Source organism: Phoca vitulina, unplaced genomic scaffold, assembly GCF_004348235.1.
Source record: "Phoca vitulina isolate PV1807 unplaced genomic scaffold, GSC_HSeal_1.0 scaffold40, whole genome shotgun sequence".
NCBI classification, from domain to species: Eukaryota; Metazoa; Chordata; class Mammalia; order Carnivora; family Phocidae; genus Phoca; species Phoca vitulina.
Genome location: NW_022589743.1, coordinates 13025050 through 13051104, shown reverse-complemented (window position 1 = coordinate 13051104; position 26055 = coordinate 13025050). Strand labels below are relative to the sequence as shown.

General features: G+C 38.2%; 1 protein-coding gene across 4 annotated transcripts in view; it reads right to left on the bottom strand.

Annotated features, from left to right (window-relative positions):
- The window catches only part of INTS2 (integrator complex subunit 2), a 55114-nt gene extending 36626 nt beyond the window's left edge, over nucleotides 1-18488 (bottom strand). For 2 of the 4 annotated variants that reach the window (XM_032428709.1, XM_032428712.1), the window contains exons 1-9: nucleotides 18397-18483; nucleotides 16850-17156; nucleotides 16061-16199; nucleotides 13773-13875; nucleotides 12607-12720; nucleotides 9502-9632; nucleotides 9070-9243; nucleotides 5938-6164; nucleotides 3836-3961 (exon numbers count right to left, since the gene is read on the bottom strand). In XM_032428709.1, the coding sequence (XP_032284600.1) occupies nucleotides 3836-3961; nucleotides 5938-6164; nucleotides 9070-9243; nucleotides 9502-9632; nucleotides 12607-12720; nucleotides 13773-13875; nucleotides 16061-16199; nucleotides 16850-17156; nucleotides 18397-18415 (1340 nt within the window). In that variant the 5' untranslated portion in view covers nucleotides 18416-18483. Of the gene's footprint in view, nucleotides 1-3835; nucleotides 3962-5937; nucleotides 6165-9069; nucleotides 9244-9501; nucleotides 9633-12606; nucleotides 12721-13772; nucleotides 13876-16060; nucleotides 16200-16849; nucleotides 17157-18116 lie in introns of all 4 variants that reach the window. The other 2 variants (XM_032428710.1, XM_032428711.1) reach the window with 2 other exon arrangements.
- Between the last annotated feature and the right edge of the window lie 7567 nt (nucleotides 18489-26055).

Here is a 26055-nt window from a genome sequence, read left to right as displayed (position 1 = left end):
ATCGCAGTGTAAATGGGTAAAACAAAAAGCAACTGAAAAGCCTGCTATCCCATGCTAAGAAAATTTAAACGGTCATTCTCAACTATAGCTAAACCATTCCACTAATAAAAGACAGCATTACATAGTAGAAAGATAACAGCCTTTAGAGCATGGCAGAGCTCAGGAGGAATCCTAACTCTATTAATTACTGGTAATGTGATCTCAAACAAGAAATTTAAATGATCCTTCTAAACTTTAACTCTCCTATCCAAAAATACAGATAGAAATACCCACCTTCTAGAAGTAATAAAGATTAGAGATAATGTTTAGCAATTACTTCAGGTAAAGAGAAAGGAAAGCACTTGATTCTATTACCTAATTTCACACCCTCCTAAAACTCCAAACTACATTAAAGGGATTTTCCTAAAAGGCATAAATGCATAAGATGATACTGAGGGACGACAACACAAACTACTGGAAGCGAGAGCACATTTTGAAGAGTGGTAACTAACTCAGCAGACTCAAGAAAGCAGAATACTAAACTAACATGAGGGAAAAGCCAATCCACTTTATACCACAGAATCCCCAAAGAGCTCAGGAACTGACAGCTCCAGGCATTTCTGGGAGGGAGAGTGAAAACAGACTAAATTAAAAAGATCAACAGTCTATATAGGTAGTAGATCTCCAGATCACCTCCTCCATTCGACACAATTAGATGAATCCCCATCCCCCAGCAGAGAGAATACTGGAGATTTGTGCTCTGGAGATGCTGAAAGAGGAAGTCTCTGAACTGAGGATCAACCAGGGATATCTGGGACACCATTCTAAAAGTAGAATTAAGTGAATGATTATACTGCTGGTTTAGATCTCCTAGGCCTTAACCCTCACTTTTAACTTTGCTTATGGGTTTCTTCTCAGGTCTTTACTCTCCAGGCAAGACAAAAGTCTTCTCTAAGAATCTGATAAGCCCAAGAGTTTCTGAAAGAGCCACCTATGCATTAAAAGATTCATTCTGCTTTTTAGTTCCTTACTCTTTTTTTTTAAGATTTATTTATTTATTTGAGAGAGAGAGAGAGAGAGAGAGAAAGCACACAGGAAAGGGGGGGTGGGGCAGGGGGAAAGAATCTCAAGCTGACTCCCTGCTGAGTGCAGAGCCCGATGTGAGGCTGGATCTCACAACCCTGAGATCATGACCTGAGCCGAAATCAAGACACTCAACTGCCTGAGCCACCAAGGCACCCCTCCTACTCTTAAATATAAACAATCAAGAATGATCAAAGCCCTGAAAAAAAGTTTCTAACTTGAAAAATAGGGACCAAAAAAAGCAGGAAAAAAAAAAACTTAGAGAAAACCAACTAATAAAGCTTCTTCAGTCATCATGATTAATATCAGAAAAATCATGCCACCTTGAACCAACAGCTACCGTACAGAAGAAATAACCAGAAAACAAAAAAGAGCTCTTAGATATCAGGAGTGACAGAGGATTAGAAGTTGAAAACAAATCCTCGAAGGTAGAATGAGCAGTATCTTTTCAGTGATAAAAATGTTCTAAAATCAGATTGTGGTAATGGTTGTACAACTTTGTAAATCCACTTAAAACTATTGAATTGTACATTTTAAAATGGGCAAATTTTATGGTATGTAAATGGTCTCTCAACTAAGCTGTTTCTTAAAAAGCAGACCAAGACAAAGATAAGGAAAACAGGAAAGGGTAAGAAAATAAGATAATCATTTCAGAAAGTCCAATATCCAAATAAGAGATGGTTTCGGAAAGATAAAAAACCCATGTGGAACATAACCAACAAATGAGTTTAAGAAAATTTCCTAGAACTGAAGGACATGAGTTCCCAGGTTGAAACGGTTTACTAAATACCTAGGACAATAGATAAAAGCAGGCATATCATCCAAAAATTTCAAAACCCAAGGGACAAAATGCTAATCCTACATGTCTCCATATTAAAAAAAAAACCACAAAAAAAAACAGGCTACACAAAAAACCAAGAATCAGAATGTCATCAGACTTCTCAACAGCAACACTGGAAGTCAGAAGACAATGCAGCAAGACTTTCAAAATTCTCAAAGGAAATTATTTTCAACTTCCAATTCTAAACCCTATGAAACTCAATCAAGTGCCAAAGCAGAATAAAGACATTTTCAGAAACAGCCAGTCTCAAAAAAGTTGACCTCCCACATACTCATGCTAAAAAAGCAACATGAGAAAGCAATTAAAAAAGGAAATATGTTGGGGTGCCTGGCCAGCTCAGTCAGTAGAGCATGCAACTCTTGATCTTGGGATTGTAGGTTCAAGCCCCACGTTGGGTGTACAGATTACTTTAAAAAATAAAATCCTGGGGCACCCCGGTGGCTCAGCTGGTTTAGCATCTGCCCTTGGCTCAGGTCATGGTCCCAGGGTTCTGGGATTGAGTCCCATTCTCCCTCTCCCTCTGCTGCTCTCCCTGCTTGTGCTCTCTTACTCTCACTCTCTCTCAATTAAATAAATAAATAAAAATAAAATCTTAAAAAATATATATATATATATGAGAGGCAGGAAGCAGGAGATCCAACAAAGGAGACATGAAGCAAGTCCTGAAAATAATAGTGAAGAGCAATTCCAGGATGAGAGCTGTATACCAGATGCAGACATAACTAGTTCAGAGAATCAGGAGAGACTTCCTTAAGAAAATGAAATTGACAGAATAAAGAGTCTGGGGGTGCCTGGGTGGCTCAGTCGTTAAGCATCTGCCTTCGGCTCAGGTCATGATCCCAGGGTCCTGGGATCCAGCCCCGCATCGGGCTCCCTGATCGGCGGGAACCCTGCTTCTCCCTCTCCCACTCCCACTGCTTGTGTTCCCTCTCTCGCTTTGTCTCTCTCTGTCAAATAAATAAAAAAAACCTTAAAAAAAAAAGAATAAGGAGCCTGAATATCTTGAGAGGAGGTTCAGATTGGCAGAGCTTGAAGTTGCATTAACATAAGTACATAGAACAAAGAGCAAATGAAAAACAAACAAACAAAACACAGGATAATTATTAAGACTAAAAACAAGTTTTGCAGAAGAAAAGTTATCATCTACTATGTGGCTGAGCCCCCAGTAGAGACAATATGAACAATTATATATTTGTCAAAGCAAACTTGCAATATAACCGTACTGGGACAATGGGAAGATGGGAAGGATATGTAGATACTCTGGGGGGAAGACAAGAAGGAGACAACTAATTCCTCATCTTTCATTGTAGGAAATCAACGATTACTCCTAAAATTGAAAAATCAAAAATATAGCAAATACGAACATGTTATTTAAAGATGTGGAAATAAAAACCAAAAGAATCAGCTAAAAGAACTGAAGAAAGTTGAAAGAAGTCCCTTGAGGGAAGGGAAACAGGACGGAAGGGAATAGGGACTGCTATTTGCATTACCAAATCTTGAAGAACTAGAATGACTCCTTCAACTGGCATACAGCAGATGCTACTGAGACCATTTACTAAAAGATAACACCACCAGGTGCCTGGGTGGCTCAGTCGTTAAGCGTCTGCCTTCGGCTCAGGTCATGATCCCAGGGCCCTGGGATGGAGTCCCCCATCGGGCTCCCTCCTCGGCGGGAGGCCTGCTTCTCCCTCTCCCACTCCCCCTGCTTGTGTTCCTGCTCTCGCTATCTCTCTCTCTGTCAAATAAATAAATAAAATCTTTAAAAAAAAAAAAAAGTTAGTATAGATGTTGTTAAAAAAAGAAAAAGATAATACCACCTTCCATTCCTAGACCAATTTTTCTAGTAAGCTCCCAATTAATGCTATACGTGCATTTCAATAAATAAACAAAAGCAGACCTTCAGAAAACAGAGCAACCTATATAGGAAGGTACCTGACAAGTGTAGAAAAGGCCAGCAGCATACAAAAGGAAAGCGAAACGAAGCGAACTCCAGCTGGTGTAGCAGGAGGGCGGCTTGTCATCAACTGCAGCAATTGCTCAGCTTCTTCCTCAGTTGGTCTAAAAAAGGGATATATTATTAGGCTTTACTTTTGTTAGTTGAGAGAGGAAGGGAGAAAAAGGAACTTCCCAAGAGTTTAACTTTTCAGATATAAATTCTGAGCTTTATAATGATACCTTCCTATTTATAAAATCTTTAACATCTTAAATCATTAAAAGCAGAACTGTTGAGCTTACAACAACGGTTTTTCCTCAGACACAAATACACACAATCCTCACTTGGCACAGTAGTGTGGGACCATAAAAATAACCATGCAAGCTGAAACTATGCATCTTGATTGAAATAACCAATGGGGAAAGTTAAATGTTCATGACCTTTAAAATTTGCCAAAACGTCAAAAGCTTTTGTCAGTCATAATGCATAGGGAAGTGAAAAAAAAAGCAAGCATTTTTTTTACTAGTTTCTTTTTTTTAATTTTTTATTGTTATGTTAATCACCATACATTACATCATTAATTTTTGATGTAGTGTTCCATGATTCATTGTTTGTGCATAACACCCAGTGCTCCATGCAGAACGTGCCCTCTTTAATACCCATCACCAGGCTAACCCATCCTCCCAGCCCCCTCCCCTCTAGAACCCTCAGTTTGTTTTTCAGAGTCCATCGTCTCTCATGGTTCGTCTCCCCCTCCAATTTCCCCCCTTCATTCTTCCCCTCCTGCTATCTTCTTCTTTAAAAAAGCAAATATTTATATAGTGCTCTATAGTTGAAAATATTACAAACACTGGGAATTAAAGTGTTTTCTTTGTAAAAAAAAAACTTATCAAGAATAGTTTGAAAAGCCCTTGCTTTGTTCTCATTGTATATCTTATAATGTGGAGTGAACCTCTTTCTTACACCTTGATGAACTGTCATCTCCCTTTCTAAGTTCAGATCTAATTCCAACATTTTATCCTTTGTTATGTTCAGTCATGAAATATCTACGAGTTCCTTTAATGTGAAGATTTTTGCCAGAATCACCTCCTCTGGGACTTCATCCTTTTTTCCACAATGACTTTCCTCAATCATGTTGACAAGGGCACCTTCACTAAGTTCTTCTGCTACATATCTAGGGTTTCTCAAATGGCAGCTGCGACATTGTCATGATCAGCTATTCCATTTATGTTTGGTTCAAACGCCACTTCCAGTCTTCCCACCTTCATTTCTTTGCTACACATTCATCTTTCTTGGCCAATTCCTTCTTTCAATTATTTTTGTCAAGTGACACATGGGTCTATCACTGAGACAAGGCAACAGTACAACTCTGCACTTTCCTGTCTGTTCACCAACTGAGTAATAGATTCGCAGTGACTGGTCCCCAACAACTTTAAAAGAAATGAGGTGCATCTGCTATTCACAGAGTGTCTTGTGGCTTGAAGAGCTCTGGGCAAAATTTGTATTTCATACAATCATTTGGTCAATGTATCATGGTAACTGATACATTAGCTGTTGAGGGAAGAGTGTTATTTAACTAAGCCAAGGCTAAGCTGAGGTTAGTGAAATTCAGAGACATGCAAAGTGAGGACCGTATGTATAACGGTTGAGGACATTATTCAAAAGGATGTAGTGCAGTGACTCCGTAAGAAACCCTGTGCTTAATAATCACTACATATCAATTTTAAATAATCTGTGATCTCAGTTGTGAAAGGAAACAGAAGAGATTTACTTCAACTAGCTGCATGGGCTCAATAAAGTATCACTCACAGATCATTCACTCTAGTCATGTCAAGCTGTGGTAAAGTCACAGGTTTTCTTAAACTGCTCTGGCCCCTCCCATATTCACATAATTCTATTTACAATCTGACAAAAATAGATGGATACATCCCACCTGGGAACGTTTCTGCCTTAGGACTTTATTCTTAATATAGGCCAGCCCACTGCCTAAGCCCAACAGAAAACCCAAATCCTCAGAATAAAAGGCCTTTGGCTCACTTTCTTGGGATTAGAAACAAGAAAGTAAAATGATAAAAAGGTAAAATATCAAATTATTGAATACTTGAGTCCAGCGATCCCCATCAAAGCACAGTACAGACGTAAGAGTGCACTGGCTTTCACAACATGCTCTTCTTTCAGCCCCGAATACACAGACACATTGGGCTCCATCTCCACATCAGCTTCCTCCACAATGCGGGTACTTCTTACTGTGGGAAGAATGCCCATCAACTCCAGAAGAAGCTGCCTTCTCATTTGCCAAAGGACAGAACTACTGGTCTCTCTTTTTCTCTGTAAAAAATATGGACCACAAAAGGAAGGAAGCATGGAGCACTTAAGGATGCTCAAACGAAACTCCCCCGTTAAACATTTAAAACTGACCCATTTGAAGAGGCTGTCAGAACTGCAGAATCTCATTTTAACTAAATGAGCAAACTCAAAATTCACTGATTCCTTTGAAGAATACTCTACTCACCTTAATCTGGATTGGCTGGCCAGAAAACACTAAATTAATGACAATTTGAACTGTGAACTATCATTTAAATGGTTAAACATTAAACTTTCAAATACATAATGACTAAAGGAGTCATCTCTGATACAGTAGAAAGTGCTCAGATTTTGGAGACAGAACATCTTGGGTTTAAACAATAACTTAGCCATTGATTATGTACGTTACCTCTCTGAACCCCACTTTCCTTAATGACAAGGAAGTGAGTATTTTATTAATAATATTTAACTCCCAAGGGTGTTGTAATTAGTTCACAAATCTATCCATCACCCTCACAGTTCTTCAGGCAAGGATCACGTCCGGTCATCTATTACCTGGCAGGGTCTACCACTGTGCCTTACATATAGCAAGCACTCAGTATGTTTTATACAGATGAATGAACAAAAAAAATACGTATGAAAGCAGTTCTAAACTGTAAAAAACCAGGCAAACACTAGTCATTTTTAGAATGTTTCTAAGTAAAATATGATGTCTGCATTTTTAATAGCATTAGGTATAAATAAGAGAAATTTACTCACACAAAGGACAATACAAACAAGATGAACATACCAAAGTGCTTAACACAGTGCCTGACATATACAAAGCATACAATAAATGTTCAGTTCCCTTAAAAAGCAAAGCTTAAATTAGTTCTCAAAAAAAAAAAAATTAGTTCTCAAATGGGCTAGAAATAAAGTAGAATTTGGATATAGAAAAGTATGGTGAGCCAGTAGAATAAAAAATGACTGGAGGACCAGGCAGTACTGTCTAATTCACTGATTTCAACAAGATAAAAATCATTCTGCACAGAGTCCTTCATACGAACTCTACTTACAGAGTTACCATGAAATGTTCTTTTTTTTTTTTTTAAAGATTTTATTTATTTTGAGAGAGAGACAGAGGGACAGAGGAAGACGGAGAAGCGGACACCCTGCTAAGCTGGGAGTCCAATGCGGGGCTCGATCCTAGGACCCTGAGATCATGACCTGAGCCAAAGGCAGATGCTTAACTGACTGAGCCACCCAGGTGCTCCACCACGAAATGTTCTTTGAAAAAGTAAAATATTTTATAACTTAAAAACTGTTGCAAAATGTAATACATATTCATCAATAGATGAATAAACAAATAGTATTTGTATATACATACAATGGAATAATATTCAGCCTTGAAAAAGAAAGAAATTCTGATATATGCTACAACATGCATGGACTTTGAAAACATTATGATAGGGTGCCTGGGTGGCTCAGTCGGTTAAGCGTCTGCCCTCAGCTCAGGTCATGATCCCAGGGTCCTGGGATCGAGCCCCGCATGGGGCTCCCTGCTCTGCAGGGAAGCATGCTTCTCCCTCTCCCACTCCCCTGCTTGTGTTCCCTTTCTCACTGTGTCTCTCTCTGTCAAATAAATAAATAAAACTTAAAAAAAAAAAAATGAAAACATTATGATAACTAAAACAAGTCAAACTCAAAAAGAGAAATACTGTGTGATTCCACTTATATGAGGTACCTAGAACAGTCAAATTCATAGAGATAGAAAGTAGAAAAAAGTTACCAGGGCCTGGAAGGAAGGAGGAATGCAGAATTATTATTTAATGGATACAGAGTTTCTGTTTGAGATGATGAAAAAGTTCTGAAAATGAACAGTGATGATGGTTGCAAAATACTGTGAATGCCACTGAACTATACACTAAAAAGGATTAAAACAGTAAATTTCATGTCATGTGTATTTTACCACAATAAAAAATATATATTAAAATTACAGACTATAATAACTTATTTTGATGACAAATCTAACCCAGAACCCTAGAGATTCCCAAAACTCTTTCAGAGGGTCCAGAGGTCAAAAACATTTCCTTAAACATTATTGGCCACTTCTATTCTCATTTTCTCACAAGCGTACAATATAGCTTTCCAAAGGTTCTATTAAGCCAGACATTAAAGAGATTTGCAAGAATGTAAAACAATACTACTCTTCTCACTAAATTTTTGGAAAATATGGTTATTTTTCATTAAAAATATGTTCATATTTAATACAGTTATTATTATTTTTAAATGAATTAAGTAGAGGTGCCTGGGTGGTTCAGTTGGTTAAGTGTCTGCCTTTGGCTCAGGTCATGATCCCGGAGTCCTGGGGTCGAGCCCCACATCGGGCTCCCTGCTCAGCAGAGAGTCTGCTTCTCCCTCTCCCTCCTCCCTGCTCCTTCTCATTCTCTCTCTCTTTCAAATAAATAAATAAAATCTTTAAAAATAAAAAAATAAAAGTAAATGAATTAAGTAAATATTTCAAAGTTTTCAATATTCTTTTTTTTTTTTTTAAGATTTTTATTTATTTATTTGACAGAGACACAGTGAGAGAGGGAACACAAGCAGGGGGAGTGGGAGAGGGAGAAGCAGGCTTCCCGCCAAGCAGGGAGCCCCATGTGGGGCTTGATCCCAGGACCCTGGGACCATGACCCGAGCTGAAGGCAGATGCCTAATGACTGAGCCACCCAGGCGCCCTCAGTTTTCTTTTCTAATATGTCAAATATCAACAGATAAAAGCATATAAACAAAAGCTCTTTAGTAACCCCCAGGATTTAAAAAGTCAGGAGTTCCTGAGACTAAAATATTGAGAACAACTGGTCTAATGACATCATTCTAGAAGTGTTTCTTTGTGTTTTACTAGTTGCCAAAATATCCTGATTCTTAGCCTATAAGATCTTTAAACCCTCACCTGCTGTCCATTTCGGATAAAAGTTCCAAACCAAGTCCGGACTTTCGCATTTGTTCCAAGAAGCAAACCGCTAACAAAACAAACCAAGTCACTCACTCCATCTTCAGTAGCTTCATTTTTAGTATGATCCAACGTCAAAGCCACTCCAAGCCCTGGCAAGTGACATTCTTCCACCTAACACAGCAAAGAAAACAAACTGAACTGAGAATCATAAGGAAAAGGGCCAAGACACTTCAGTGTTTAGATGCTTTAAAGCTTCTAAAGTTTAGAAGAAGACATATCCCAAAACATAAAAACCCAGAAAGGACAGTAATAATATATCCAGTATATAATTATAATTCCAAATTGCTGCAAGATTCTAAAACCACCTTGGGAAAGTTTCTGATCATAATACAAAGGCTTTTGTCTCATAAAAATAATAAGATCTCCTACCACCATCCCTCGAACTTTGAGGGCCTGAGAAGGATTCATTTTACATAAGAAGCGTAGTGCATCTGTCCTGCGCCTTCCTCCAAGACTTTCTTCATCTTGTCGTTCTCCATTTTTTATCAGACCCCTGCAAACTGAACATTTAATAGCCACTATTACTTTAAGCTTTCAAGTAAGATGTTAGAAACAATTTCTTCACCTTTGAATTAATCATTTATGTGGAATAGACACTATAGAAGAAAATGATCAGGGAATTTGAAAGCACAGCAATAGAAACTGGTTAAAATAAAGCACAGAATGAAAAGAGACTTAAAAAATGAACAGTGACCTGTGGGGCAATATCAAGTAGTCAAATATAATTACATTCTCAAAGAAAAAGAAAATGGAAGACAAAAATATACTTGAAGAAATTTTTTTTCAAATTTGATGAAAACTATAATCACAGAAGCTCAAGCAGGATAAATACAAAGAAAATCATATCGAGACCCATCATAATCAAATTTCTGAAAATCAGTGGAAAAGAGAAAATCTTAAAAGTAGCCAGAAAGAAAAAGTAAATAAAAGCAGCCAGAGAAAAAAACAAACATTATACACAAAGGAACAGAAATCAAAACCACCGCAGACAACAGAATGACATCTTTAAAGAGCTTAAAGAAAATGTCAACCTAAAATTTTATACCCAGTGAAAAATATCTTTGAAGAATGAAGACAAAATCAGGTTTGTTTGTTTTGTTTTGTTTTCAGATTAAAAAAAAACTGGAAAGCAGCACCTGGCTGGCTCAATCAGTAAAGCATGTGACTCTCAATTTCCAGGTTAGGTTCGAGCCCCTCATTGGGTGTAGAGATTACTTAAAAATAAAATCTTTTAAAAAATAAAAATAAATAAAATTTTAAAAGCTGGAAAAATCTGTTGCCAACAAACCTGAACTGCAAGACATGTTAAAGGGAAATTATACCAGATGGAAATGTGGAGCTACAAAAAGGAATGAAGTGGGGCACTTGGGTGGCTCAGTCTATGAAGCGTCAGACCTGATTTTGGCTCAGTTCATGATCTCAGGGTCATGACACTGAGCCCCATGTCAGGTTCCTCGTTGAGCGCTGAGGCTGCTTAGGATTCTCTCTCTCCCTCTCCCTCTGCCCTTTTCCCCTCACTCACACTCTCACTCTAAAATAAAATTTTATACATATATATATATATATATATATATAATTAACCGTTTAAAGCAAAAGTAGTAACAATGTATTCTGAGTTTTGTAACACATGTTGAAGTAAAAATCTATGACAACAGTAGCATAAAGGACAGGAGGAGGAAATAGAAGTATATTATATTATATGTAAAGAGGTAGAAAATCATTGAAAGTAGACTGCCATAAATTAAAGATGCATACTTTATTTTTTTTTTGTTTATTTATTTTTTCTTAAGTAGGCTCCATATCCAGCATGGAGCTTAACACAAGGCTTAAACTCATGACCCTGAGATCAAGACCTGAACTGAGGTCAAGAGTCGGTTGCTTGGGGCACCTGGGTGGCTCAGTCAATTGAGTGACCGGCTCTTGATTTCAGCTCAGGCATGATCTCAGGGTTGTGGGATCAAGCCCCACCTTGGGCTCCACACTCAGCTCAGAGTCTGCTTGTCCCTCTCCCTCTGTTCCTCTCCCCACTCACACTCTCTCTCTCAAATAAATAATCTTAAAAAAAAAAAAAAGGTCGGACACTTAACTGACTGAGCCACCCAGGTGCCCCAAAGATGCAGACTTTAAACCTGACAACAACAAATGAAGAAATAAAAATGAAAAGAAAAAAATTAAGCAAAGACGTATAGCTAATATGACAATAGTGGAGATAAAATGGAATCCTAAAAATTTCAATCCAAATGAAGAAAGGAAAAGGAAACAAACAGAAAACAAATAGCAATATGATACACTTAAATCCAACCACCACAATAATCACATTAAATGGTCTATGTAAATGGCCTAAACTCTCCAGTTAAAAAGCAGAGACCATAACTAAATTTTTTTAAAAAAACAAGATTCAACTATACTTGTCTACAAGAAACCCACCTAAAAGATACAGACTTTTCAAAAAGATGGATATATACCATGCAAACACCAATTGTAAGCTGCTACAGCTGTATTAATAAAGCAGACTTCAAAAGAAGGTATATTACCAGGGATAAAGAAGGACATATCATAATGAAAAAGAAAAAGGCTCAACTCATCATAAAGATATAACAATCCTAAATGTACATGGACCCAAACACAGCTTCAAAATTAATGAAGCAAAAACTGACAAAATGAAAGGAGATTTTGTTTGGAGGAAACTGTTTGGAGACATCAGCACTCCTCTCTCAGTAACTGACAGAACACATAGACAGAAAATCAGCACTAGCACAGTTTTTACAAAAGACTTTTATATATCTTGTGATATTCAATAAATCTCTTAGAAATGTAAGGGAGATGTTATTATTAATATCTCATTTTATAGATGATAAGTATCTTGATGATTACCCAAAAAATGAGTGACAAAACGAGAAATTATGACTGCCACATCCAGTATTTTTTTCCTCTTTGGCTCCCAATTCACAACCTTGCTCAAAAATGTTTTTATTTTTGTATCACACAGACCCAAACAACAATCTCCAATCAGTAGGAGTTTGAAATAGAGGTGAAATTTCAGTTGATTTTTCTCAATTTCAACTTTTCTGCAAACTGACAGCAATAAGGCTAAAACACAAAGGGTTTGATTGCTGCTATTTCTGATTACATGTTATCTTGCACTGCACTCTGGATGTTTCACAGATATATGTCTTCTTCCCTTTGCTCCATGAGCATAGGATTATAGCTTCTAGTTCTTTAGTATTTTTACTGTCCTATTATAGCAATGGTGTCTAGTGACAAAAAAATTTTCTTGCACACTCACCGTAAATTTGTAATCTCAAAACAATTTTGAAATCTTCTCAACGTTTCTACAATGAATACTCGCTAATAAACTTTCCAAAGATAAAATCTCAAATGAAAGCACATAAATATTTCTTCTTAGCTCAAAAAGCAGGTCCTGTATTTGCCCAAAAAAATCTCTTCAATATCCTATTTTAAAATAATATTTACCTTCATTAAAACTATCAGGAACATTGGCCACCAACAGACATAAGAACCAGGCACCATTTCTAACATGTAGCAAGGCTTCAGCTACATCCACTATAGGAAGCAGGGAAGGGAGCTCTACAAGAAAACAAAGTCAGTGTTACTATTAAGGGGTGATAGTTCATTGTATTATACATAAGCATTTTTGACATTTCACAGATGTCATTTAAAACCAATTAATGGTCTAGAGCTGAATTGTCCAGTAGGATAGCCACCAGCCACATGAGGCTATTTAAACTAATTGGGGTGCCTGGTTGGCACAGTGGATGGAGCATGCAACTCCTGGTCTTAAGGGTTGTAAATTCAAATTCAAGCCCCACCCTGGGTGGAGAGATCACTTAAAGATTTTTTTTTTTAATTTATTTGACAGAGAGAGAGAGACAGCGAGAGAGGGAACACAAGCAGGGGGAGTGGGAGAGGGAGGGAGAAGCAGGCTTCCCACTGGGCAGGGAGCCTGCTTCTCCCTCTGCTTCTCTCTCTCTCTGTCTCTCATGAATAAATAAATAAAATCTTTAAAAATAAATAAATAAAATTTAAAAAATAAAATCTTTAAATTAATTCAAATTAAATTTAAAAAAAATAGTCCCACTAGCCATATTTCGAGTAATCTGTAAGCACATGTGGCTGGGGGCCACTGCACTGGAAAGCACAACACGCATCACTGCCACTGCGACACTGGGCAGTGTGGGCAAGAGGGATTTTCATGAAAATCTTTGCATTTTTATGTCCTCTATCTTTCTAATCCAATCATTCAAAGTTAATAATTTGAAATATTTCAATCCCCCCACAGGTTTTGTCTTAACTTTAAACAAAATTGGGATTATATTCTACTTATCATTTTACCCTTTGTTTTTTTCACTTACAGATTACGACCATTTTCCAAAAGATCATTAAATTCCTTCAAACACACTATGTTAATGGCTATTTAACATGCCATACTATGGAAATAATATAATTCACTTAATCATTGTCCTACTACTAGCCACTTTTGTCTTAACATTTTAAGGTGCATTTTTATAAAATATATAAAATATTTACATAAAATAACACAATTTCCAAGTTAAGAAGTTACACGGTACCATTTAACAAGAAATTATGAACGTAATGTACCTTAGCAGTCATTACAGTACCTGCTTGTAAAATACAAAGTACATCTGCAGCTTCCTCCAAATACACTGGACTCTCAAACAGCTCAGATGACTTAAAAAAAAATTCTCCACTGGACTCAGACACCTTAAAAAAGAAAAAAAGAAAAAGAAAAAAGAAATGATGAACTCTATTAATTTCAGATAATGTACTAAATCCCTTACTATTTTTATAATTATTTATTGAGCTTACAGACCATGTTTCTAAATATGTTATTAATATACTGCAGCAGAATATGCAGTATTTGACAAATATGAGCCGCTTTAATCACATTCACATTAATTATTATTCAGGTCTCAATAATTTATTTCTATATAAATATTTGGAGACATCTGGAATTAAAAATAAGACAAACCAAACAAATGAACCAGGAATGCTACCTACAAAAGTTATAGCTCGGGATACCTGGGTGGCTCAGTCGGTTAAGCGTCTGTCTTCGGCTCAGGTCATAATCTCAGGGTCCTGGGATCAAGTCCCACATCAGGCTCCCTGCTCAGCGAGGAGTCTGCTTCTCCCTCTCCCTGCTCCCCCCCTTTGTTTGTACTCTCTCTATCTCTCTCTCTCTCAAATAAAGAAATTAAAATCTTTTAAAAAAATTTTTTTTAAATTATAGCTCAAAAAAAGTCAAGAAATGGTAAACTTAAAGCAGTATAACAGATATAAATTATGTTCAATTGCAAATGAACTGTAGGAAAAACAAAAAATAAACATGTATATCAACAGAAGTAGCTACTAACTTTTTAAAAAATTTCCTACAGTAGCTTCATCACACTTCCCATTTGAAGAGTTCTGAGCTGAAATACTGGAAACCTCCCAGGGGAGAAAGGTCACTTATTTTACAAGATCCATCAAGTTAGATATTAAGAAAAAGGTGTAGGAAAAATATTGATTGAAATTAAGGCTATCAGTACAGTAGAAAAGAGTAGAAAGAAATAACTGTTTGTAATACAAAAACATTTTTTAAAAGATATGTAACATATATATTTGAATTAAAAAAACAAATAAATAGGGGCGACTGGGTGGCTCAGTCGGTTAAGCGACTGCCTTCAGCTCGGATCATGCCCTGCATCGGGCTCCCTGCTCAGCAGGAAGCCTGCGTCTCCCTCTCCCACTACCCCTGCTTGTGTTCCCTCTCTCGCTGTCTCTCTCTCTGTCAAATAAAAATATAAAATCTTTAAAATAAATAAATAAATAAATAAATTTTTAAAAATAAAGATTTCTAATATATCTTAAAGACTGCACTAACTGCACCCCCCAACCACCACCAGTATTTTCCTTGGAAACAGAATTTAGAGTTGTTCGGTCCACAGTTTATAAAACTAAACTTTATTTATTATAAAGTAACTGACCTTGAAATTCTAACAGTAAATAATTTTTGCCTCTGAAACTCTGGGCTTAATATATAAGCCATCTTAATATGAAGATCCAGCTTAATTATTTTTATAGTAGAACCCTGACATGCACAAATTTAAAATTCAGAGTTTCAATTAATCATAATTACCCAAAGGTCCATGAACTACATAATCTATCATTTTGCTGACATTCAAAGTTGAATAGCTTTCAATAGTGTATAGCTGCAATTCAGTCATATAGTGAGTAAGCCTAGCCAATGATCCTACATCCAATTCAGCTTTGATATTCCCTATTCACTGATTATGTGAGATAATGAATGCTCATTCAGTGTCTAAAGGAATCACATACATTTTTCAGTTATGTTTTATAATATTTTATGAAGGAAATCATACCCTATAAAGATATTATCAAATTTGGTAATTTGTAGAAGTCTTGAGCTATGTACCCTTCTATATATCAAAAAGCCATTGTATGGAGTCCATGCAGAAAAAAAATCTCTACAGTAGAAAATGCAGAATAGGTATAAATGAGAGAAAATAGTAGAGAAAGAAAGGTAGGCATTTAATAGCCTTTTAAGCCTTTCACAGAAAACACTTTCAAAACAAATAGAAATACGTGTAAAGGAGGATGCAACTTGCCTGCCTTCTAGCCTGTTTCTTTTTTTTTTCTTAAGATTTTATTTATTTATTTGTCAGAGAGAGAGAGGACAAGCAGGGGGAGTGGCAGGCAGAGAGAGAAGCAGGCTCCCCGCTGAGTAAGGAGTCCCATGCAGAACTCGATCCCAGCTCCCTGGGATCATGACCTGAGGCGAAGGCAAGTGCTTAACCGACTGAGCCACCCAGGCGTCCCCTCTATTTCTACTTTCTATGTGTAGACATCAAATCATGCATATTCTGATGTGTGATTAAAATAAATGCACCTTGTTCATAATTGCCAGCAGTTCACTAAGCACAAGACGCAATCGACGAGGCGAATCACTGTGTTCAAACTCCAACGTCAATCCATGCTGAAGCTGTGATACCAGGATGCTCTCTCCACTGCCTCCTCCAAGTTTATGCCTAAGAAAGTACAAATGTGTAAAACAACAATCATGAGAACACTGACACAGAAATAACATAAAATTATCTTTTGTTGAAATAATCTACAAAAGAATGTGTGAATTCTTTTCATACATTTCATGAATGTAATACTTCTGAAATACTATTTAGTTTGCCTATTTCAGGGATTCACAACCTATATAAAGACTCCAACTAATAGTTAACACCTACTTTGATGAACAACAATGGCTCGCTATTGGGATTCACAATGGGTAGGGAAGAACCAAACAACTGCCCAGATTTTTGGGAAATCAATGTAAGCTCAAAAAGCCTGCCGGGTGATTCCAATAAATACTTCTATTCTAGGGGAATTTACCCTACCCGCTTCCCACTGAGAATAATTCATCTAATCAGTTTAGCATGAATGCAACAGTATATGTAGCCAAACTTCTCTCTACACATTTTAGAATATAGAACTCAAAAGATCCTAGAATTTTAACTATAAATAGAAAAGAACTAGGTAAAATGCTCTCCAAAGTTTAGATTCTCAATCTTTTCTGGGAGAGTGCATCCAATAAAAAGTCCTAAAAGCTCCAAAGAAATATTTGATTCCCTGTTCTTTGATAAATCTAAGTAAATCCCAATCCACATATTATATAACACAACATTACCTAAGCTGCTGTTCTTTGCTGGCATCCTGTTCTAAAGCATGAAAGTCCACAGACAACAACGCAACAATGGAATTGACAGCTTCCACTCCAGAGAGAAGACGAAGGATCAGTTTTTTATCCTGAGCCCAGCTCTGGCTCTGGTCAGCAGGAGCACAGAGCGCCATCCGCACCAAGCAGGGCAGGAGAAGTCTTAATTCCGGATCACTTAAAGATGCTAACCGAACAACATCCACCTTCTGCATTGCCTCAAAAGCAAAAGGGCTGACAAACTGAAGACTTGTACACTCAGCCATTATCACTGTTGATCCTAATGATAAAAAAAAAGAAAGCAGGTATAATTCCTACATGTATGAATGCCCCTCTTTTTAAAAACCCAGAGAAATGTGGTCTATCTTTAATAGGCCCCTATGCTAGCTAGGTTTCTGGCACAATTAAAGGCTCCCTATGTTTTTACTCCCACCTAAAAATTGAGAAAGAAAACGGAGTACATTAATATCTCCTCCAGCCCTAGGGATCTTCTATTCTAATACTTATTTTGCAAAGAAATATGAAGCTCAGAGAGATTAAATAAGAGGTATATAGTGATGACCAGCTAGTGGCAAAATCCAACGCTGAATCCCCATCTGCTTAATCTCAGTCTAAGACTTTCTCCACTGCATCAGTCATCTGAGCACCACAATGCAAATAAAAATGAGTAGTAAAGAATGTTCCTCTTCCGCACCTCTTTAGTTTTTTATGCCTACTCAACAAATGTAAAGAACTGTTAGGCTTCTCTTTCGCACCCTCCACGAGTCAATGGAAGCGAAATCTCCTCACTAACCAAAAGCAATGCCAGAATCAACGTTCTGGAGGCCATAACACTATCCTAATGTCCCTTGTGTTGCTTGGGGGAAAAGAAAAACAGCTGTGGAGGTGCAATTAGCTATGGGAGAAAGATGAGTTCCACTTGGGCATTTCTGTCTTCACTAGTAATCAGAAGCCACCCCCCCTCCAAAAAAAAAGGCAGGGAGTAGGTGGCAAAGCCATCCCCTCAAAAACCCACAGACTAGCAAAATCGTGGGTTAACAGAGTCGTGGGCAGAAACGTTACTTTGTTTTTTAAGCAAGAGGCGCTGGCCTTTTAACAGAGGGGCAGGCTGAGGGAGCGGAGGCACAGATTTCGCCCTCAGCCTAACGAGAACCAACCAGTCCCTGGCAGAGGAACGTAAGGCCAGTGACCGACGTGCACCGGGAAACGCGCTAAAGCCTGAGAGGCGGAAGCTTCATACCTTAAGATTCGCCCTCCAACCTCCCGGGACCCGTGTAGCACGGATTCCGCGCCCTAGAGGCGGGACGCGGTAGAAATCTAGAGCGCGATCCGAAGTTGGGCCTACGCGAAAAATCCCGATTCGCCAACCCTAGCTGTGCCTTGAGTCGTCCCAGGCACCGAAAACCTAGACGCCGGGACCAATGGGGTTGGCAGTGCGATAGACTGTATGGGGACACCGCACAAGCACAAAGGAAGAACCCGCGCTGAAGGGAGGGGAAAGCGGAGGGGGCTGTTTCAACCTGCACCCAGCACCTTCATTCATCCCCAGCGTCTGGCTCCCGTCGGCCACCGTACTGAACTGAGAGGACGGCTGGCTGCGAAAGGAAACCCAGAGACGGCGGCGTTGATGCGACGGTGCGCGTGCGCGGCCCCACCCCTTCCTCCGCGCAGTGGCCCCGCCTAACTACCCCACCCTCGAGCCGGAGGTTTAGAATGGGGTTTCTCCGAAGGGTACTTACTACCTGTGTCCTTTTTGGTTAAGTCCTTAAGCCTCTCCGAGCTACAGTTTCATCGTCACAGGATTTTTGTGGCACTTGAATGAAGTAACGTGTGTGGAAGAAATGTTAAAGTTGTTTCCACTATTCTTTGACCGGAACACTAACGGAATCAGACAGTACTCTTCTCTCCATCTCTGGGCTCTGCCCTCCTAGCAGCAAAGTTCTAGAATCCTAGGATTTGTAGGTGAATTTAAAATCTAATCTTTTCCTGAGCTTACTTCCGCTCTTGACCTCACACCCTCAAGGTCGGGAGTTAAACATCTTACTTTCAGGGTTCTGTACTTTATGGTCAAGGGTTAGGGGATGGGAAAAATGGGTGAGGGGGGAGTGGAAGGTACAGGCTATGGGATGAGTAACACCCTCACAACATAGAAATTATAGTCAGTGGTATTGTAATAGATGGTACCTACACTTGTGAGCATATAGCATAACTTAGAGTTGTCCAATCACTATATTGTACACCTGAAACTAATGTAACATTATATGTCAACTTTACTTCAATTTAAAAACAAAAACCAAAAACTTAGGGTCCATAGATCCTTAGAAAGTGGTGATGGATGGAGTTTCAGGAATTGCCTAGAATCTGCAAAATTGTGAGTGCTTGGCACTTCTGGAAAGAGGGTCCAAAACTTTCAACAACCTCTCAAAGGGAGTCTAAGCATCCAGAAAAGATTAAGAACTACTAATCTCTATATATTTTCATACTATTTCTAATTCCTGGTACAATCAGTGTGCATTTAGCACCTTCTCTTTACCAGCTATTGTGCTACAAGCTGGAAGCAAAAATATTTTACAGAGCTGCAACTTCATACTATATAGTTTCCAAGGCTTGCATAGAGTGATAATCTCCTAATAAAGTCTGCTTTCAACATTAAAAATGAATCAGCAAAGGAAGAAAAGAATTAATAATGTGTGTTGCAGTGTTTCTCAAACTTTTTTCCACCTGACCTGCAGTAATACATTTCACATTGTGACCCAGGACACACATGTACATATATAACCACATTTTTTTAAAGATTTTATTTTTTTTAAGATTTTATTTATTTATTTGACAGAGAGAGACACAGCGAGAGAGGGAACCCAAGCAGGAGAAGCAGGCTTCCTGCCAAACAGGGAGCCCGATGTGGGGCTCGATCCCAGGACCCCCCGGATCATGACCTGAGCCACCCAGGTGCCCCAAGATTTTATTTTCTTAAGTAATCTCTACACCCAACATGGGGTCTGAACTCACAATCCCGAGGTCAAGAGTTGCATGCTTCACCAACTGAGGCACCCCTATACCCACATTTAAATGGAACAAAATTTTTATGAAATAATACACATACTACATGTTACATGTTCTATTTCTTTTTAAGATTTTATTTATCTGAGAGAGAGTGACTGAGAGAGCATGAGCAGAGGGAGAGGCAGAGGGAGAGGGAGAAGCAGACTCCCCAACACAGGGCTGAGCAGGGAGCCCAACACAGGGCTAGATCCCAGGACCCTGGGATCATCATCTAGATCCCAGGACCCTGGGATCATGACCTGAGCCCAAGGCAGATGCTTAACCAACTGAGCCACCCAGGCGCGCCTAAAAAAAATTTTTTTTAATTGCTGGTCACTACACACTAAAATTGATTTCACAGTCAAGAGACTTACAAATTGTAAATTGTCATTTTTAAGCAGATATTTAATAAGAACATTTATTGAACAGTTGCTAGGCACTAGTATTTTATATCTATTATCTGATTTAATTCTCTGAGGTAGGTAATAGTCTCTATTTTATAACTGTGGGGAAATTAAGACTGAGAGTGGTTTAACAATTTAATCTCCCTGGATGATCATTTCACAGGGGAAGAATGAAGAGAAATCAAAGACTGTTTTGAGGGGTGAATGAGAGGAGAAAGGGGATGTGAACTAAGTGATTTTTTAAGATCTCTTCCAACTCTAGTTTATGATCCTGTAATCATTAATGGAGAAACAACATGCAGATACATCTCAGTCTATGATCAGCAGATCAATTTTCCCAACACCATTTGTTGAAGTGAGTGACTTTTTTCCATTGGACATTCTTTCCTGCTTTGTCGAAGATTAGTTGACCATAGAGTTGAGGGTCCATTTCTGGGCTCTCTATTCTGTTCCATTGATCTCTGTGTCTGTTTTTGTGCCAGTACCATACTGTCCTGATGATGACAGCTTTGTAATAGAGCTGGAAGTCCGGAATTGTGATGCTGCAGAAGCAGTTAACCAACCGAGCCACCCAGGCATCCTATTCTTCTCTTCCAGTTCTTATCTCAGTGAGTGTCATCCACTACCCAGAATTGCTCAAGCCAGAAACCTGGAAGGCATCCCAAGCTCCAGCCTCTCCCCACTCATATCCATGTAGTCAGAGTATTTCAAATCTACATTGTAATGTTTGCCAGTGAAGTCATTTTGACAATCATATAGAACTTAGTGAAAAAGATTTACTCATGAACTTCTGAGTTTTAGATCAGCTTCCTCTGAGGCTCATTCCCAAACATACTAAAATCAATTTTTAAAGATTTTGCAGCTCTAGTGTTTAGACAGATTAAGAACTTACAGAAGGGTAAAGTAGTCCTAACATTTAGTTGCCTATAAACCGCAAAACTTTGATTATTAAAGGAGTATAAACCACAAAACTTTGATTATTAAAGGAGTATCTTACATAATTATGGTGTACCCTTTGTGATATAAAATGTTTGAGGGAATAACCCCCTTTTAAGACCAATGTGGTACTGAGGCTCATGACCATTTCTACTCACAAAAAGATATATTTCATTAACTCTGTGGTGACTTTTTTTCACATTTTTTAAAAAGTTTTTTATTTATTTGAGAGAGATAATGGGAGGAGGGGCAGAGGGAACAGGTAAAGAGAGAATCCTCAAGCAGACTCTGCACTGAGCGCAGAGCTCTATGTGGGGCTTGATCTCAAGAGTCTGAGATCATGACCTGAGCCGAAATTAAGAGATGATTAACTGAGCCACCCAGGTGCCCCCCTTTTTTTTTTTTACATTTTAACATCTTTGAAATTGGGATGCCTTTTTTTTTTTAATATTTGAGAGAGGGAGAGAGAGAGAGCATGCTCAAGTGGGGGAAAGTGGCAGAGGGAGAGGGAGACAAAGAATCTTAAAGGCTCCATGCCCAGCACAGAGCCCAAGGTGGGACTCGATCTCATGACCCTTGAGATCATGACCTGAGCTGAAATCAAGAGTCAAATGCTTGGGGCGCCTGGGTGGCTCAGTTGGTTGGGCCACTGCCTTCGGCTCAGGTCATGATCCTGGAGTGCCGGGATCGAGTCCCGCATCGGGCTCCCTGCTCAGCGGGGAGTCTGCTTCTCCCTCTGACCCTCCCCTTCTCATGCTCTCTCTCTCTCTATCTCATTCTCTCTCTCAAATAAATAAATAAAATCTTAAAAAAAAAAAAAAAAAAAAAGAGTCGAATGCTTAACTGACTGAGCCACCTATGCGCCCCTGAAATTGGGATGTCTTAAAATCAGTAGTGTGTTTAATTTACTTAGCATTTTTTGTTTTAGTGGTACATAAAATAATGTCTTACAACAACTGGTGTTTAGATATGGTGAAACATGTTGTGTAGTTCCTATACTTCAGGTCAAAAGAGCAGACTCCTTCCTAAGTGAGGTAAATATTCTCCTTTGGCTTACTTTACTCTTTTCCACTTTAACTATTTTTCAGTAAGACTAAGGGGAGGAAGAAAAGGAGAAACAAAAAGAAAGAAAAAAACAGTACTATGTTTCAGGTATACTAGGTGTAGATTATTGCCAAGTAAATGAGCTTCAAGAAATTAGAAGACCTGGGTATTTAAAGGAAGACCAATATTCTTTGGAAATAGAATCATAGAATTACAAAGTAAAACGATCTCAGGAAACATCTAACTCCAGTTTTCTCAACATGGAACTTTTTTTTTTTAAGGTTTTATTTATTTGTCAGGGAGGGTGGAGAGAGAGAGAGAGAGCACAAGCAGGGGGAGCAAGAGGCAGAGGGAGAAGCAGGCTCCCCACTGAGCAAGGAGCCCGATGTGGGATTTGATCCCAGAACTCTGGGATCGTGACCTGAGCTGAAGGCAGATGCTTAACTGACTGAGCCACCCAGGCGTCCCAACATTGAACTCTTTTTATAATTATCAGTAATGTCCTATTTTATCTTGTAAGATTCCTTCTATTGCTTTCCCCTTTGAGATCTTTCGGACTCTTCTCTTACACTGGCTATCTGCTTTGGCTATGCAGATCGTTATCTTCATTGATTTTATGGATAAAATATTGAATAGAATTGGGTCCAGCCAAGATTCTATAGCACAAGATTAGAGACATCCCTCCAGGTTGATATAGCTCCATTAATCAAGACTTTTTTGGTATGATTGTTCAATTAATTATGAATCATCCCAACTACTATAACACTTCCCTGCTTTAGGATAAAGTTCATTTTCCCTAAGGTGGCACTCAAAATTAGAGGAGTTTTTCATGGTCTGACTTAATTCTGGCTTGGACTCCTGCATTATCTATCCCACCATAAGCACCTCTGTTTTAGTCTGTTGGAACTGCTTGTTTTCCAAATCCTTCATGCTACTCATGGGCCTTCTCCCCCCCCCACCCCCCCCACCCCGTTCCTTCTGTCTGAATTCCTTTATTCTCTTTATGTAGTACCTATGTATACTTTAAGTCTCACTTCCAGTGTTTCCTTGCTAAGAAATCTTTCCTTGACAAACCACCTATATCTTCATTAGATTTAAGTATGTCTCATTGATGCTCCCGACACCCTATACTTCCTTCCATTGTAGTACTTCACATATTGCACTATATTGTTAAAACTTGTCTCTCCTAAACAAAAAAACACCAACCAACCAAACAAAAAAAAAACACCCTTGTTGGAGGGCGGGACCTATATTTTCTTTCTTTGCCCTTGGCACAGTATGGTACTTAATACTGGTTTGAATTAATGATTTAAGTGTAATGATCTCATGAGACCTTATTAAATAACCTGAATATGCATCTCTATACTGTATCAGTTTGTTAATGCTGTCAAAATGAAATGCAGATTGATTTCAACTATTCTATTCTCTCTTGTATATGTACTACACTATTTTTTTTTTTTTTAAAGATTTTATTTATTTGACAGAGAGAGACACAGCGAGAGAGGGAACACATGCAGGGGGAGTGGGAGAGGTGAGAAGCAGGCTTCCCGTGGAGCAGGGAGCCCGATGTGGGGCTCAATCCCGGGACCCTGGGATCATGACCTGAGCCGAAGGCAGACGCTTAACGACTGAGCCACCCAGGCACCCCGTACTACACTATTATTCATATCACTCTAGAAGGCTTATGGTACTAATTATGTATATACAAGTAGGTTTCTCAGTAGACTAGGGCTAAAGGTCAAAGGTTTGTATCTCATAACTAGTTTATAGTAGATAGTCTATTAAAACAGACAGTGCTTTAGTAAAACTATGCTGGTTTCTAATGATCTTGTCATAAAGTGAGGTAAATTTGTTAGTAGTTTCTAACTTTTTAAAATTAAAAACCGCGGAAGTTGTACATTTCCACTCCTCTGGCATCTTCTAGTTTTCTACAGCATTTCTGAAATCATTATCTACAAGTTCTTTTAGCACCAAGGATGTAACTCATTCGGACCTGGCACCTTTAAATCCTTTAAGTCAGTTAACTATCTCAGATTTTAATTTCATCACAGGCAAGTTATTTTACATTTTAGAGCTTTAAGACCCTTCAAGCTGGCTTCTTTTTAGTTGGGAGTAGGTTAGGACAGAAAAGGAGATAAAGATTAAGTATTAAATACTTGATTCTTTGCATTTTTTCCATCCTTGATCTTGCTAGAAGCATATTTTAAGATTTTGAGAGAGGGAGAGTTTAGAGGGAGAGTAAGAGGGAGGAGGCTCCCCGCTGAGCAGAGAGCCCGACGCAGGACTCGATTCCAGGACCCCAAGATCATGACCTGAGCTGAAGGCAGACAACCGAGCCACCCAGGCGCCCCTAGAAGCATATTTTATAAGTCCTGTTGTAGCCTTTAAGCATTTTTTTCCTCTAGCAAGCCTTATTCTGGATTTGACTCTTCTAGAGAACATAGGTATTAATCATCCCTCACATTTGTATTTTACAAATTTCTAATTTTTTTGTAATCCTTTTGAGGTTCCCAAAGCTAATGTTAGGAAGGTATGGTTACTATTGAGTTCACGTACAAATGAACAAATTGACATTTCAAGAGGTTCCAATGTTTTCTCTGTAGTCACCAGCTAGAAGGTAGCAAACCTAAGAGCACAAGAATCCTAATCTAGGGATCCTAAACTATTTCTACTAATGTGAAAATAGTCCTAATTAGAATTTTACAAGTTCATTTAAATTATTTGCAAAACTCACGCTTCAACTGAGTACTGTAGTTTGAGGTACTTATCACAAAAAGTCTATTCAAGTATTTCAGTGCCTTACTAATGTGCTAGATGTTGTGTTGGATTCTAGATGCAGTAGTAAGCAAAATAGACCCAATTTCTGCCCTCATGGGGTTGTTTGGTAGGAGACAAATATACAAACTGTGAAAAACACTTATGAAGGCTCCATATAGAATATTACAATAAAGGAATATAACTTGGGGACCTAGTCTGAAGCAAGGGTGTGTATGTGGAAAGTGGGGGAAGCCTTAAGGCAAAAATAACCATAGGGCTTTCAAAGAACTCATATGCCTAAGAGACCGGGAGGAAAACACAGGAAAGAAGCCCATTTTGAGGCTTGTGGAAAAGAAGGCAGGGGACAGACCATGTAAGACTTTTGATATTTAGAGCAAGAAGCACCCATAAAGGGTTTTAAGCTACCAAAAAAAAAAAAAAAAATCACAGGTAATATAAACTGTAAGACAAAGAATAACTTAATAAGGTACAAGTTCCAACTACATATATCTCCTTTAAAAGGCTTATTTTAAAATTTTTGTTGGCAGAAACTATTTCAAAATGAACACAACAATTTTGGGGTTTGTCCTTACTCAGCTTAAGTTTGTACAAAAATATTTAAAATGGCTGCTTATACAAAATATTTTTAATGGATTGTTCATATCTGAACCCCTTTATTATGTTTCAAAAACATCTGTGTGATCAAAAAAAATAGGACTGAACTAAGCTTGAAATATTTGAAAGTAGCTTTAGACTAGAAAACGGATACCAAACTGATCAGCCTAAAAGGAATATGTACATACATATACAATTTTCCTGTATATTAATCATTTAGTTAAAATCTTTTTTTAAATAAAATACCACAGATGGAGAAATTAAAAGTCCATCAATTAATTTTTAGGTTATCCCCCCCTTCCACTTATGATGAAAAAAATACTAATTTTTACATTAAGTTTAAGATGGAAATATTTTTAACAGAATGAGACACCACAATGA